General features: G+C 32.4%; 1 protein-coding gene across 3 annotated transcripts in view; it reads left to right on the top strand.

Annotated features, from left to right (window-relative positions):
* NOVA1 (NOVA alternative splicing regulator 1) overlaps window positions 1-15,716 on the top strand; it is a 160,510-nt gene that overhangs the window by 139,883 nt on the left and 4,911 nt on the right. For all 3 annotated transcript variants that reach the window (XM_065906422.1, XM_065906423.1, XM_065906424.1), the window contains one exon: window positions 14,798-15,716. This exon is cut by the window's right edge and continues 4,911 nt beyond it. In XM_065906422.1, coding sequence (XP_065762494.1) covers window positions 14,798-15,716 — 919 coding nt within the window. The remainder of the gene's footprint in view (window positions 1-14,797) is intronic.

Here is a 15,716-nt window from a genome sequence, read left to right as displayed (position 1 = left end):
GCCTGAATTATTACAGTAGCGTCTATATGGATTTCCCAGACTTTCTACCTTTGCACCCCAAAATCTGTTTTCCACTGTGCAAATTATTTCTTATAAAATTTCTCTGCTTATGCCTGTGATAGTTTTCCATTGAACTTAGCGAAAGCCAATATCCTCCAAATGACAACTAATTAATTTAAAATATCCTTGCCCGATTACCACTTTCACTTCATTTCATATCAGTTGCCTCCTTACTCTACCCTAGGCAAACCCACCTGCTTGGGTTGCCTTGCAGACATTAGGCAAGTTCTTGCCTCTCTCTACATGAAATTCTTCAATCTCTTCATAGTCATCAAGTCTTTGTTCAAATTTCGCCTCTCAATACCCTTTTGAGATGTATGTATCAGGTCACCCAATTTGATACTGCAACCTGGCCTCCCCATTCTCCCAGTACTTCTGATTCCCTTTATCTTGCTGTATATTTTTTTCTTTTGCCTCACAGAACACTGCATGCTTTGCTTGCTGTTGTTCAGTCGCTAAGTTTGCAACCCCATAGATTGCAGCCTGCCAGGTCTCCCTGTCCCTCACTATCTCCTGGAGTTTACCCAAGTCCATGTCCATTGAGTCGGTAATGCACCCATCTTATCCTCTGCCACACTCTTTTTTTCCCAGCATCAGGGTCTTTTCCAATCAGTTGGCCGTTTGCTTATCATCATATAAAAAAAATTATATATTGTCAGCCTCACTGCCCTAGAAAATCAAGTTACATGAGAACAGTAGTCTGTTCTATTCTCTGATACATCAGAAGCATTTGTTGCTTAGTCTCTAAGTCATGTCCAACTCTTGTGACCCCACAGACTATAGCCCACCAAGCTCCTCCATCCATGAGATTCTGCAGGCAAGAATACTGGAGTGGGTTGCCATTTCCTCCTCCAGAGGATCTTCCTCACCAGGATTGAACTCAGGTCTTCTGCATTGGCAAGAGGGTTCTTTTCCACTGAGCCACTAGCCTGGAATATTAATAGATTCTCAATTAATATTTGTTAAGTGGCTAGTATTAGTTGGAAGAATAGGCTTACAGTCTGTATGGTTTTTAAAACTCATTTTTTATTTTTGAAAATCCTTTCTTCAAATGAAATCTTGCACGGAAGTTCTCTAAAAATGTAAGCCACCAGAAAAAGGAGTACTATTGATTGAAAGACATTAAGTTAAAGGGACATAGCCATCTTCTTAGATGACTTTTCCACTTCACTAGTACTCAGAGCAGTTTGAAAGTATTCTTTTGTTTGTTTTGCAGAGGAAACCAGTCAAGCTCTTACATCAAATATGTCATAATTCTCCAACAAAATGTAAAAATTAAATGTAAAAATTCCTTCAGTGTTGTATGTGATGTCACGATAGTATTCTTTAGAAATACGTTTAATAAAATCCTAGAAAAATAGTGAAATTCAAATATTCTTTTTAAATGAGCTTACTGACTTTATTATACACATTCGATTTTATGTGTTCTTAGCTATTAGGATGAGCCTTATAAAACTGCTGATATTTGAGTGCAGTTCCTTATGGCTCAACATAGAGTATCATATTCATATCAAAATCTCCAAGAATTCTTAGAAATAAATTGATCCAAAACACTGAATCCACATTAGAACGTGGAGTTTTCATACAAAGACATAAATAGCATTCCCTTAATAAACAAATAGACTTACAGTAACCTTGGAGGGGAAAATTTAATATCATAGAAACATTAATTCTTTTAAATTAAAATGTAAATCTGTTGCAATTTCCCTTTTATTCCCTTTTTGTCTGGTTTTATGGGAAAGTGAAACAAGACAAAATGATTTTAAAATTCATATGAAAAATGCCTTAGACTTACCATGAGACAATTAATAGAATAGTTATCAAAATAATGTGTATGAGATTAAGTATTTCACTCAGTATTAAAACTTACTATAAAACTCTAATAATAAAACACATTTGGCATTAACACAAGCAAATATAAGTGGTCAATGAAATATAACAGAGATGTCAGAAGTAGACCTAAGTTATATATGGGAACTTAATATAATCTCTCATTCGTTAAGAAAGGTAGTATAATTTAGAAATTAAGAGAGTCACACTCTTAGGCCATAGTTCTAGCCTCAAATTAAATCTTTGCTGCTTCCTAATATTCTGACTTGAGAAAACATCCTTAACTTCACCATGTGCTGTGTGTTTGTGAAATGAATAACAGTGCCTGCTTTACAGGGTGGTCACGATTCTTGAGTGAGTCAGTGCATGAGAATCATTTAGAACTCTGCTTGGTCCAGAGTAACATTTAAGTGTCATCTTATTTATTTTAGAAAAGGGTGTTTTATTTAATAAATGGTACTGGCATACTTGACTATCCACCTGAAAGAAAATAACTTTGACCTCTACCTTGTCCAGTGTATAAAAATAGACCTTAATGTATTCAAGATTGAAACTGTAAGACTATTTGATGAAATTATGGTGTGTGAAATAAAGTTGAGGATGACTTTCTAGAGCAAGAAGGAAATATGAGACATAAAGGGATAGGTCAAAACATTCAAATTTACAAATGTTTTATATTTTGATATAGTAGAATACACCGTTAACAAGCAAAAGGTGACAGTATCCTTGAAAATATATGTTTAGCATATATGACAATGAATAAATTACTAAAGAGAGCCCCTAGATTGATAGTATAAAATAAAAATCCAGGAGAAAAAATAGGTCAAGATTACGAAAAGGCAGTTTATAGAAGAGGAATGGAAATGCCCAATAAACACATGAAAGCATGTTTAACCTTACCAAGGATCAGGAAAATTTCAGTCAACATTCACAAGATTATGTTTTTTCACCAGACAAAATTTTTTATGCATATGTATAGTACACATATATCAGGAACACAAAAATTAATCTCTGTGTGGGCCTATGTGTGTGTGTTTATAAATTAAAAGTGTGGTTAAGGATATAGGAAATAAGCATTCTCTTACAGTGTTGATGTAAGAAATGCTATATCATTACAGCTTTTGAGCATCTATCCAGTAAAATTTAATGCACTAATACATGGAAATATAGAGACAAAGATGTATATTGTAGCAAAAGTTGGAAAACCACCTGACCTTTAGCAGGAAAGTGGCTAAGTAAATACGGTATTATAGAATATTATGTGGTAAAGCTAAAATAATAAATTAGAGCCACATAAATTGGCCTAGGATAGTGTTTGTAATATATTAACTGAAGAAAATTAAGTTGCCAAGAAACACATGGCCTTCTTTTTAATAGTCAAAAAATATCTGGTGTTTGTGTATCATCAGGATGATGACAAGGAATGTGAACATTATTAACTTTTTTTATTTCTGCTTTGGCATAAAAATGGCAACTAAGGGAAAGTAAAACAAGATGGAAAAAAATAATGGCTTCAGTTACAATGTTATGTGATGTTTTAAGGAATCTAAAATGGGAACTTTCCAAAAGATTGAGAAAGATTGGACTGTCTTTGATATTAGATGTGTTTGGACTACTTTGCCCTTACTTTCCTAGTTGTCGGATGCTTTTGAGGAGTTTCAAGAAGGATCACAAGAGAGGCTTCAGGACTAGAAGAGACACACTTAAGGGGCAAAGGAAATGGCAGTTTCATATGTTAAAATTATGCCAAATTAAATTATTATGTAATATTTGTAATATTTTTCTTTATTCTTTGTTAATACAGCAAAAGGTCTTAATCCTAGTCTCATCAAAATTACTAAGAGATTCTTATTTAATAAATCTAGGATGAGATTATACATCTATATTTGAAGAGTTAGAAAAACATTTCCTGAAGTCTCTATTTGGGTAACACCATTTACCATATGAAAATGCACAGTAGTTTATTAAAAATGATAATTATATAATTGTGTATTACATAGCACTTTCCCTTTATAAAGACTCTTTTATGAAATAACACTTCAAATATTATTTGATAAACATTAAAGAAAAACATACTTGTATAGAAATTGAGGGGTAAGTGTTAGTTTTATCATTGAGAACAGTAAAGGTTTACTAATAATTACAATTTAAATCTATGAAGAAATATTATACAAAGGATAATTGTCTTTTCAGATAGTCGTAGTAGTTTTTTGACGATTGCCAAATTCAGTTAGAGGTTTTCTAACCTTGGAAATCTTTATATGTGCAGACTGTTACTATTTTCAAAGATTATTTAGCAATATTTTTGCCAAAAATTACGGTAAAAGACTAAGTGAGCACTTCCTAACCATACCTATTCCACTGCAAACATCTAGCTTCGTTAGTGTGCTGAGCTGTGGATGATGTGTCCTTCACAGCCAGTGATGGACATCAGGGGATCTTTCTGAGGGCACGTTAAGAATTTCTGCTGAAAGCAGCACACTGTTAATATTTTCAGGTTAGAATTATAACACATCTTTTCAGTGAATACCAGGTTATGTGACCTTCCAAAGTCCCTTCTAAAGGTTTCATCTCATATGAAGATGTACTTGTGTTTATGGAAAGCCTAGGGCTTTTGCAGTTTTCAGATTGAAGAAAATGGTACACCCCAGGGGAAAAAGAGTTAATGAAATGTGAAATGTACCTTATTTTACATCCTATATGTGGTTTGGACACCGATAAAAATACAGAGTGCCTTGTCTAGTATTAGCTGCTAAGGAGGCAGATGGGCAATATTCTTTGTTTTTCTGGACTACTACCTAGTCCGTAGAGGTGGTTTGTTGTTTTCATCAGCATTCTCCTTAAAGTCATAGCTCTGGTAGCTCTTGCAGATGCTGTGTTCTCAAGACAGAACATTATATGTGCCTTTATATAACCAAAGCACTTAATGCTTCATTACTCCAGAATGTGCACTAGTCTTCAACAGACTTGTTTGTCTTTCAATTAAAGCCATATAAAATAGAAAATACACAAAATAGGAAAATTGGGTAGTTATCAACATTTTCAACATTTTAGTTTTATTTCAAAAATGATTAGAAGTAGGAATATTTTTGCATATTCTCTTAAGTAAGAGTAGTTTTGCCAGAGTTTGATAATCTGTTCACTGTGGATAAAAATTTGTTTCTCATTTTTATTTCTAATTTTTTAATCTTTGATTTGGGAATATCCCAGTTGACATTTTTCATCTTCTGAACCTAATACCTCATAGTTTATCTTATTTTTTGGTTTAGCTATTTTTTTCCCTTCCATTGGTGATACAGTCCTTCAGTTACATTTTAAAAATAATTTTGAAAATGCAAATGGTTTGTTTCGTTAACTAACTTTAAATGGCTTTTAGCCAAATAAGAGTTATATAAGTATTTTTATTTGTGTTGCATTAGCATATTAGAAGTGAATTACCTCAATCCATATATAGGAAAAGAATTTAGTTCTATCATTAGTAATATGTTTATTTATATTGTAGACATTCTTCTGTAGCTTTCATTTATTAGTCAGTGTGTGTTTTCATATTCCAAGTATTAATGAGAATAATTCAAGACATTCTCATTTCTCAATGACACTCATTTGTGATAGTTATCAATGTCCCTTTACTAATAAGATACTGAAATGTTGACACCTATTATTTTTTAAAAAGCAAATATTGCCTTCAGAAAAACTCTTGGTGAAATCAAAATATAAGAAATGTTGAATTAGCTTGATTAGTAAATATAAAATACCTACAAGTAACTGTAATTTGATTTCAGTAATATTTTAAATCATGTTAAAAATATGGCACATCAATCTATCATTAATTAATAATAATACTAAATTTTAATGGTGAAAATGGCTTAATCAAAATTTTGTAAAAGCAAAATAATCCAAATTGTGAAGTTTTCTTAGTAATTAGCTACCTCAGTTACCTAAGTTTAAATAGAGATCGGTTTTTAAACATAGTTCAGCATTTACCTCCAATAATATCTTATCAGATTAGTTTGCTTGCATTATAGAATATTGAGTCAAGCCACACTCAGAATTTTAAGTGACTTTATATTCCTAGATTAACTTTAGTGGTTTTCCTAAACGGGCATTTAGCATAATTACATGATTCTTATTTAAAACTATGATTTTCCATTTTCTTGTTTAAAAATTTTACAAGTATTTTCTGGGACTTCCCTGGCGATCAAGTACTTACAATTCCATGCTTCCAATGAAGAGGACACAGGTTCAATCCCTAGATGCGGAACAAAGATCCCACATGCCAGGCGGCATGGTAAAAAAAAAAATAAACAAAAAAATTTTTAGGTATTTTCTATATCTGTTTTTCTGCCAACTCATTTTATAATACACATTTAAATGCTTATTAGTGTTTATTATGCCACATGTCTGGAAGCTTCATAAAAGCGAGATCTTACGCTTTCTGTTTAACTCTGTATCTCCAGGAACAGTACCTAGAAGAAAGTAAATAACTGTTCAATGAATATAGGAAATATACTAAATTAATTTTAAATGAATTGTTTGTTCTGCTTTTGCAGGACTTGTTTATTCAGCAGCCTAATTTGGGGATAATTTTTCGATTACCTTCTGTTAGACTCCTTTTAAAAACTTTTTAAATAAGACAAGTTTTTATATGGTAAGAACGAAAGCTCATCTGAAACCCAACCTCTATTATTTTATTCAGTTTTATCTGTGTATAATTTTACACTGTTTAACTCAAATTTTACATATACATTTACATATATTTTTTAAATTGTGCATAGATATTTTCCACATTATTTTATAGTTTCATATAGTGTCTTATACTGTTCTGTGTGTATGACATTTTCCATGTTTGGCATTATTTCCCAGATAGATCACAGAAGGAGAGAAACTAAGTTAAAGATTATGCTCATTTTATAATGTAATGTGTTACATAAGGTGATTTCCAAAATATACTGCCACAGAAAAGAGGTTAAAAGAAAGCAATTAAGATAGTTAAGCCTGTCCCTTATTTTCATTTAGTGTGCCTTTTTTTGTGATTAATTTTGCTATTCTCCTGAATATCTTTGATTATTTTAGATGTTAAATGTTTTCTTGTCCTGCGCAATCCTTTGCTGTCCACTGTTTAATGAATTATCTGTTCGCTTTTACCTTCCACTCGATTACCTTGTCCATTCCTCTGGCTTTAAATACAATTGCTGTGTTAACTCTCAAACCCACAGCCAGTCACCTACTTGACACGTTCTTATGGGTGGCGCATTTCAAACTTGATATATCCAAAATAGAATTTTTTATTCTGTCTTTATCTTTCACACCTTTCCATCATCTGCTTCAGTAAACACAGCCCCTGTTTTCATGTTCATAGCTATTTTTCATTTTTTTAATTGATTGCTACAACCTCTAAAATATTAAGTTGAAAATATTTGTTTTCATATTAAAAACCCAAATATATTTTTCACTAATCAGAATTAAGACTCTGAACTTATTATATATTCCCTGAAATAGCTGAGCTCAAAAGAGAAGATTTGAAAATAATAGTTTCAAAGAGCTTTAATAATTTGACACGTGGATGATGATGGCAGATGAAATTTCCAGAAATTTAACCTCAATTTAGTAAAATCTGGTTTAGTAAGCACTAAGAAGACAAACCCCAAATTATTTTCATTTGTAAATAATCAGCTGCTCTGTAATAATTTATCATTCACAACCCTCATGTTTTCTTCATCATTACTTGACCTCTAGTAGTAGTCTTTTTTGATATATCTAGAGTGCTTATCTCTACAACATAACAGACACAGTTTGAAGGGCTATTTTTTATTTCTTTCTTAACCCATAAAGAATATATTTCTCCTGTTTTTCTTATTCCTAAGTATATCCCTCTCTGAAATATAATATGTATTTTTAAAACATGCAGCAGTCACCAAAAGGGGGAAAAAAAAAAAAAAACTTGGAATAATTCTTCACTGGAAAAAGCAAAAGAAATGTATTAAATTAAAAAAAATTGTTCAGTTAAACTTTATTTGCCTTAAGAAATTTTTTGGTGATTATCATTCATTTTTTGTCTTATCTCAAAGAGACACAAAAAAGAGGTATACTGTCTGTCATCCTCTGCCGTATCTTACAGCCAGAGGGGAAAGTAATGTATGGCCCTTTGAAAGAAGATATAAAATGGAAGTACAGTTTCCACAAAGCTTTTAAAACTCAGTTATTTTAAGATAAAAATGCAGTTACTTGAAGTAAGGCAAGATGTGGGATGTAATTACACCAGTTATGAGTCAGTAGAAGTAGACAATGTCATTGAGTCATCTTATTAATTGATCCAGTTTATCACTTAGTCAAGTAAACACTGAAATGTTTGTATTCTAGTGTTTTAGAACCAACCTGACAACATTTTTTTATGGCTGAAGAAGCTTAGCCACAAGCTTAATGAGTAGGAATTTACAAAATAACATAGGAAAAAAATAATAAATAAATGAAAAATTAAGAAAAAGGCATAGAGTGCATATTTAATTATAATTTTATTAGATTTTTTAATAGCAAATATGTTACTGATTTCAGTAATTTTTATAAGATTAAAACATCTGTACATTTATCTTTCATAGATTTCAGTATGGTTGTAATATAATTTGAATTTTAGATTTTAGAGATGATAAAGTTATTTTTTTTGTAAGAATCCAGTATCATACTTTACACACACACCTTCCCATACACACACACACATACTCACTTACTTACTCTTTCTCTTTCTCTCTGCTACATGGCCAACTTTCAAATAGTTTATTTAGTTCTTACATATAAATCTGTTTATTTTCATTGCATTTGAGCTGTTGGAAAACCTAAGATTTCACTAAGTTAAAATAGGTGAGCTTAAGGGGAAAACAGTGTGGGGAATACAGGTAACATTTTAGTCATTTGCAACAAATGAATATACAAAGGCAAAGACCTAGAAAAACGCCTAATATAGAGAACTAGCAGGTAAAGTTTGGCTTCAGCATAGGATACTAGTTAGTCATAGAGAATTAAACTGGCAAGACAACCTGGGGATAAGATATGGAGAATTTGGAGTGTCTGCATGAGGATTCTGGATTATTTAGTGGGTAGCTGGAGTGAAATCACTGAAGGCTATTGAGTAGTTTTTTAATAAAGCTAAAATAAAAACACCTAAGTCTTTGATTTTTATCGATGACAAAACTAAGTAATTTGACAAAGGTCACACAGCAGAGCCAGGGTGAGGGGCCATATGTCCTAACTACCAATTCTAGATTCTTCTTCTTATGCCACACGTTACTTTAGATAGGCTAAACAGTAGGACTGGCAAGAACCATACAGGGGAAAAAAATCAACAGTGCATAACAGGATGTAGAGAGCTAGGGAGCAAGAGAAGGCACAGATGGCTTCCAGGTTTAAAACCTGGTGTTGGCAGTAGGTGGGGGGTAAGGATATATGAGAAAAGACAGCATGGTATTTTATGATAGATACTGAGACATGCTTATGAAAAATGGTACTGCCTTGAATTTGGTTATCAAAAGTAAGTAGATTAAATAGACTAGCAGAGAGTTGGAAGAGCTGCTTTTTTATTCTTTTTGGAAAAAAAGACATTATTTTAGCTATGTCGTATGTTTTTTGTCAAAGCAGTACTTTTTAGAAAGGAAGTTATTTATATAAAATCTATAATCAAAAGAAAAATACACTTTTTGCAAGTTACTATGCGTGGCAGTTCAGTGTGGATCTGCCCAAATGATACATGCATCTTCAGTGGTCACTAATAAGTGTCACTAATAATTATCACTAATAACTCTCAGTAGTCCAAGGGATAATACCCTAGGCAAATGAAGGAGATTTATCCTGTTAGATCATGCAGGGTATATCTCAGTAAAAGATATATTAGTTAATATACTCCTCTTTACCAGAGCTGGGACATCTTGACTTTTAGAGCATCAAGAGATACAATAAAATGTCAGTATTTCTTTTGGAAAGGCAAATACTACATGATATAACAAGAACACATTTTCAAAGATATTATTTTATTGATTACAAATTATTGAAACCTAATTCAAAGTGACTTACAAAAAAAAAAAGGTGGAGTTATATTGATTCCGTGCTGGCTTTAGACATGGTTAGATTCAGATGCCAAAATGCTATCAGAAACCTCTCTCTCTTTTCACTCTTGAAGTCTCCTTTTATCTAAGTTAACTTTATTTTCAGTCAGCTTCTTCCTCTTTCCATATATTGACAAGATAGCACTAGTAATATCGAGGTTATGTTCTACTAGATCACACGGTTACTTCCATCCCAGCAGTTTCGCAGATCCTTAAGACTCTTATTGGACCATCTGTGTTACCTGCTCAATTCCAAATCAGTACCTTGTTAAGAGGTGTGGGAAGTGTGATATGCAGGCTTAGGTCATGTTTCCACTTCTAAAGGCATTGGAAGGTTGTCAGCCTTACCTAAAGTACATGTACTCAGAATGAGAGAATATTTCCTGAAGGCAAAGTGGAGTCTCTTGTCATAAGAGATGTCAGCTGACTTATTGAATGAGGTAATAGGTAACCACCGTTGATAGGAATTGCTTTGAAAAAGTAAAGCAGTGCATATGTAGTGTAAAACATGGAAGCCCTAAATAGAATAGTTCATACCATTAATTGGGCTATCTTAAACTATACTTGAACTTCTTTTGCATTTATTTTAAGGTATGGCTTTATGAAATAATTCAGTAATTTTCCTGCCATGTTAATGAAGAATGATGCCTACAGATACTCTCATTCTTTTTTAAGACCATAATGAGTTGGAGTTCTTATTTGGCAAAGGAGTAAATGTGTTTTTCTTAATGCTTATTTTTAATTAGAAAAATGTCAATTTTAAGCCTACCTATTTGGTATTTTTGCTTTTGCATAGCATTCCCGTAGAGGTTCTTCTTTTGTGGTTGCAAATAAAGAAAGTCGCTTTATTCCTTGTTTTCTAAAACAAGGCATTGGTATAATTATATTGTTAATGTTTTCTCATGTTTCTTTGATATAACAGTTATAATCTAGGAATAAGGAAAATTTAAATACAATTCTTTTTCTTTTAAAATAATACCATTATTTAAGCAGATCATCATACTAAGATGGGTTTAGGTCTGAACAGGAACTCTCTCCAGCATGGAGATAACAGCAACCTGATAGGAAATGTCTGTAGTAAAGAATAGGATACTAGTACAACTAAAATGAAATATGATCATCTCTCAAAGGTTTTCTTACCCCTTTTTCTTCCAGTTATGCTGTCTCCTTTGTACCCTTTATATATTTTTGTTCCCACACTTTAGGACTTGACTGCACTGATACATTTACCCATCTATTTTCTGTAACTGATTTGAGAGTTCCGTAAAGGCAGGAACAGTATCATCATATATCCTTTATCTAGCTCCCAACACAGGGCATGGGTCACTTAATAAGCTTTCTATAAAAGATTGGATGGATGGTAGCAACTATAGAACATATTTCTGAATGAAAAAGTGATTTGCAAATGTCAGGAATATAGCTGATATAGCTGATACTTATTACACCAAATAATTGTATGCTAAGATACAACTTTTTTTTTTCTTTCAGTTCTGTAGAAATAAGAATGTGTATGTCAGTATGCTGACAGAATGCATCAATGAAAATGAAGTCATAGATACAATTAAAATCAACTATTTGTCATCTCATTTGGGATGTAAACACTGTCAGTACACAGATTTTCCTTTAGGTAAAGGCTGTATTTCCATGTCCAAGAAGTAAGCAAGTAGGCCATCTCACATAATTCTCAACACTACTTTTCTCATCCTTTACCCATTTTCTAGTTGCTCACCATCTTCAAGCTTCCACACTTGTGGTTCACTTCTTTATGGCTCTGATCTGGCACATAAAATGGAAACAGAACACTAGTCTCTCTGAGATACTATATTAAATGCAAATAAATTATATTTTCTTTTTGTCTCAACTTCTACCTTTCAGAGGGTCTCTTTCCTGTCTGTCAATTTTGGATTAATATTAAATGTGCAAAGAAATATGAATGTATTTTTTTAAATCTTTCAGAGAAAAAGTAGAGTAAGAGGTTTTTCATGTCATTATGTCAAAAATAAAAGTCGGGTCATATTCATTGGCTAGGCTACTAAGTATTTACATTTATTAAATTTGGAGTTTAATAAAAACTTACATCTACATTTTCTTTAGTTTTCTATTTCTAAAATCATTCATTGTAAACAAAATTATAACTGTCTAAAGTTAATAAATGCTACATTATAAATATTAATATGCAATCACTACTGTCTTCTATTCATACACACCTTTAGTTACATGTAGACGAATATCAGTTATATCAGTTATACCAGCAAAATTTGGAAGCTGATTAGTATTTGATAAAATAGCAAATGGCTGACAGTATTTATTGAAGATTATGTCAACTTTAATAATTTAAACTAAAATCCAGAAAATGTACCTACCACATAAAGACATCTTTAGAATAAAGATAAATGATGTGTAATTCTTCAATTTACAAAAATATATATATTTTGGAAGATGTTTATTTTTATCAAAAGTTCACATACTATTTCTGGAAAATATTTTAGTGTTTTTGAATATTTAAAAGGAAAAAATGATTAAAGGGAAAAATTTAAAAAGGAAGGATGGGTAGTATGCTTGTATAAGTAACGTAAGTATTGTGTACACATTTGCAATTCTTCTAGAAAGACAGAGCTAATCAATTAATCCTAGAGTTAAAAAAAAAGTTACAGCTGCAGTAACTGGTGTGCAGTGTAGTAGAAATTAACAAAATCTTCACACAACTTATAGAAGCTTATTTTAGAGTGAATGTTATAAAATTATATGTTCCATTGCTTTTTATTGACAGTTTGTAGGATAGCTTCCATTAGCCTTTAATGTGCTATTAGTCTCTTCCTGGGTTATAATCATGCAGGCAGTCATTACATTGAGCAAAACAATAGTAATATTAAATTTTTAAATAGCACTTTTGAAAGTCTTGGTTGAGTAATATGTTTTTCTTCATAAAAGATTACATTAAAACACCTCAGTTTGTCAGTATATGTGTTTTCAACAATATATTATTGCAAAAATTTTTCTAATTTTGAAAAGAAATCATGATTTATAAAATATAATCATATTTACCATTCAGATTTGTAAATCCTTAAAAGTAAATTTTCTTAATATTTCCTATGCACAGAATAAACTATAAGGATGATTCTAACTCATCTTAAGTGGTATAAGATGTATTCATGGTTTAACTTTCTAATTGTATTACATTAATATATTTCCAATATTTCAGACAAATAATTTTCTACCAGAAAGTCTGAGAACAAAAAACAAATTAACTTGTTTAAAAAATTGTATCTCAGTTGAGTTCTTGAACTTGAATGAACTTAATCAGGGGAACAAGAGAGATATATTTGACATTCCAAAGAACTGTTTCTAGAAAATTTAATTTTTTTAAGTAAAATGATAAATAGACAAATTGTAATGAAACAAAATTCTACTGTGACTTTAATTTATATATATGGGAAGAAAAGTTGTGTGGGGTGTGTGTATATAATACATATAAATACATTTATGAGGTAACCCATTCTAGAATTTGAGTTTATACTTTCACTGCTTGCTATCTTCCTAAAAATGCATGGCTGTATTTTTTTTTTTTAATTCTTACCCGAGTCTGTGTTTTAAAGACAGCATGGCAGTACTTGCTAAAAATTAACTAAGGAGATATCTCATAAAGTATCTCAACTAAATTTCTGCTGAAATTTCTGCCCATTTAAATGTCTGGGACAAGGAAAGCAGTTACTTCAGTGCTTTGTCAGTGATAGAACATTCACAATTTTTTTTTCCTGGTGAGTCGTAAAAAGTGTCATGTATTTTTGTGCTACCAAAATATAATTTTAAATGTTAATATCTATATTTTAATTGAAAGGGTTATGGAAAATACCATCCTGATTTTATACATCTTATAATAGTATTCAATTATGATTAAATAATTTAAAACATGTTGAGTTTTGTGGCTGGATGTTTTGGTTCAAATTAGCTAAAGTGCCTATACTTCGTATGGTCACAGTGAATCATTGTGACTATTCATGTGACTGCAGTAACTTTTAATTAATTTTTGGCAGTATGGTTGTAAGGTCTATTTTTTTAAATGTAGCTATTGCTGCCAAAAAGAGAATTATCTACCTAATCAAAATAGTCATTTTACAAATTTAGATAGATGTAATACTGCTCTCAAATAGCCCCTAACCTACCTAAAAGCTACTGAATTTTTTTATATTACTAATTGTTTTGAGTTATTGTTAAGGTTACAAGTTGGTATCAGTTTAGTTGTAAAGCTAAAATACTACCTAAATATATTGCCCTTCATCTCTGAAAATATTAGTCATGAAGTAAGGTATTGAACAACACAAAAATTACGAGGAACATGAAATTAATGTTTTAAAGGGACTCAAGGTAGAACTTTCCTACTTTTATCTTTACTGACTTTGGTTTATAATCCTGTGCTCTTTGTTTTTATGTTTTAGAGCAAATATATTCTTGAAGCTAAGTAGGTGAATCATGAGCAGCATTTTTATTTTGGAGCTATGTGAAAATGTTACCATTGATGACATATTATGATTTCCTCTTTTTGATAACTTCTGCAAAATTCACAGTCAAGGAAAATTTTTGTTTAATAATTTAAAACTGAAAATTCCCTTTTCCTTTGAAAATTCTAAGTTCACAAAATAACTGTATTACAGTGTGATATTGGTCAATTTATAAATTGTGGTATTTCTATCTTTCATAAATTATGTTTAAACTAATTTTCAGTTTACTATTTTACTTTGTGTAGGATAGCAAAGTAATATAATGTATGTGCGCAAAACAGAAGTATTATTTATACGTATTTTTTTTAATTACAGGTAAAGATTATAGTTCCCAACAGCACAGCAGGTCTGATAATAGGGAAGGGAGGTGCTACTGTGAAGGCTATAATGGAGCAGTCAGGGGCTTGGGTGCAGCTTTCCCAGAAACCTGATGGGATCAACCTGCAAGAGAGGGTTGTCACTGTGAGTGGAGAACCTGAACAAAACCGAAAAGCTGTTGAACTTATCATCCAGAAGATACAAGAGGATCCACAGAGTGGCAGCTGCCTCAATATCAGTTATGCCAATGTTACAGGTCCCGTGGCAAATTCCAACCCAACCGGATCTCCTTATGCAAACACTGCTGAAGTGTTACCAACTGCTGCAGCAGCCGCAGGGCTATTAGGACATGCTAACCTTGCTGGCGTTGCAGCCTTCCCAGCAGTTTTATCTGGCTTCACAGGCAATGACCTGGTGGCCATCACCTCTGCACTTAATACATTAGCCAGCTACGGATATAATCTCAACACATTAGGTTTAGGTCTCAGTCAAGCAGCAGCCACAGGGGCTTTGGCTGCAGCAGCTGCCAGTGCCAACCCAGCAGCAGCAGCAGCCAACTTGTTGGCCACCTATGCCAGTGAAGCCTCGGCCAGTGGCAGCACAGCCGGTGGTACGGCGGGGACATTCGCATTAGGTAGCCTGGCTGCTGCTACTGCTGCAACCAATGGATATTTTGGAGCTGCTTCTCCCCTAGCTGCCAGTGCCATTCTAGGAACAGAAAAGTCCACAGATGGATCAAAGGATGTAGTTGAAATAGCAGTGCCAGAAAACTTAGTTGGTGCAATACTTGGAAAAGGAGGGAAAACATTAGTGGAATACCAGGAGTTGACTGGTGCAAGGATACAGATCTCCAAAAAAGGAGAGTTCGTACCTGGCACAAGGAATCGAAAGGTAACCATTACTGGAACACCAGCTG

Source organism: Muntiacus reevesi, chromosome 15 (genome assembly GCF_963930625.1).
Source record: "Muntiacus reevesi chromosome 15, mMunRee1.1, whole genome shotgun sequence".
Taxonomy (NCBI): Eukaryota; Metazoa; Chordata; class Mammalia; order Artiodactyla; family Cervidae; genus Muntiacus; species Muntiacus reevesi.
This window is presented reverse-complemented; position numbering and strand designations above follow the sequence as displayed.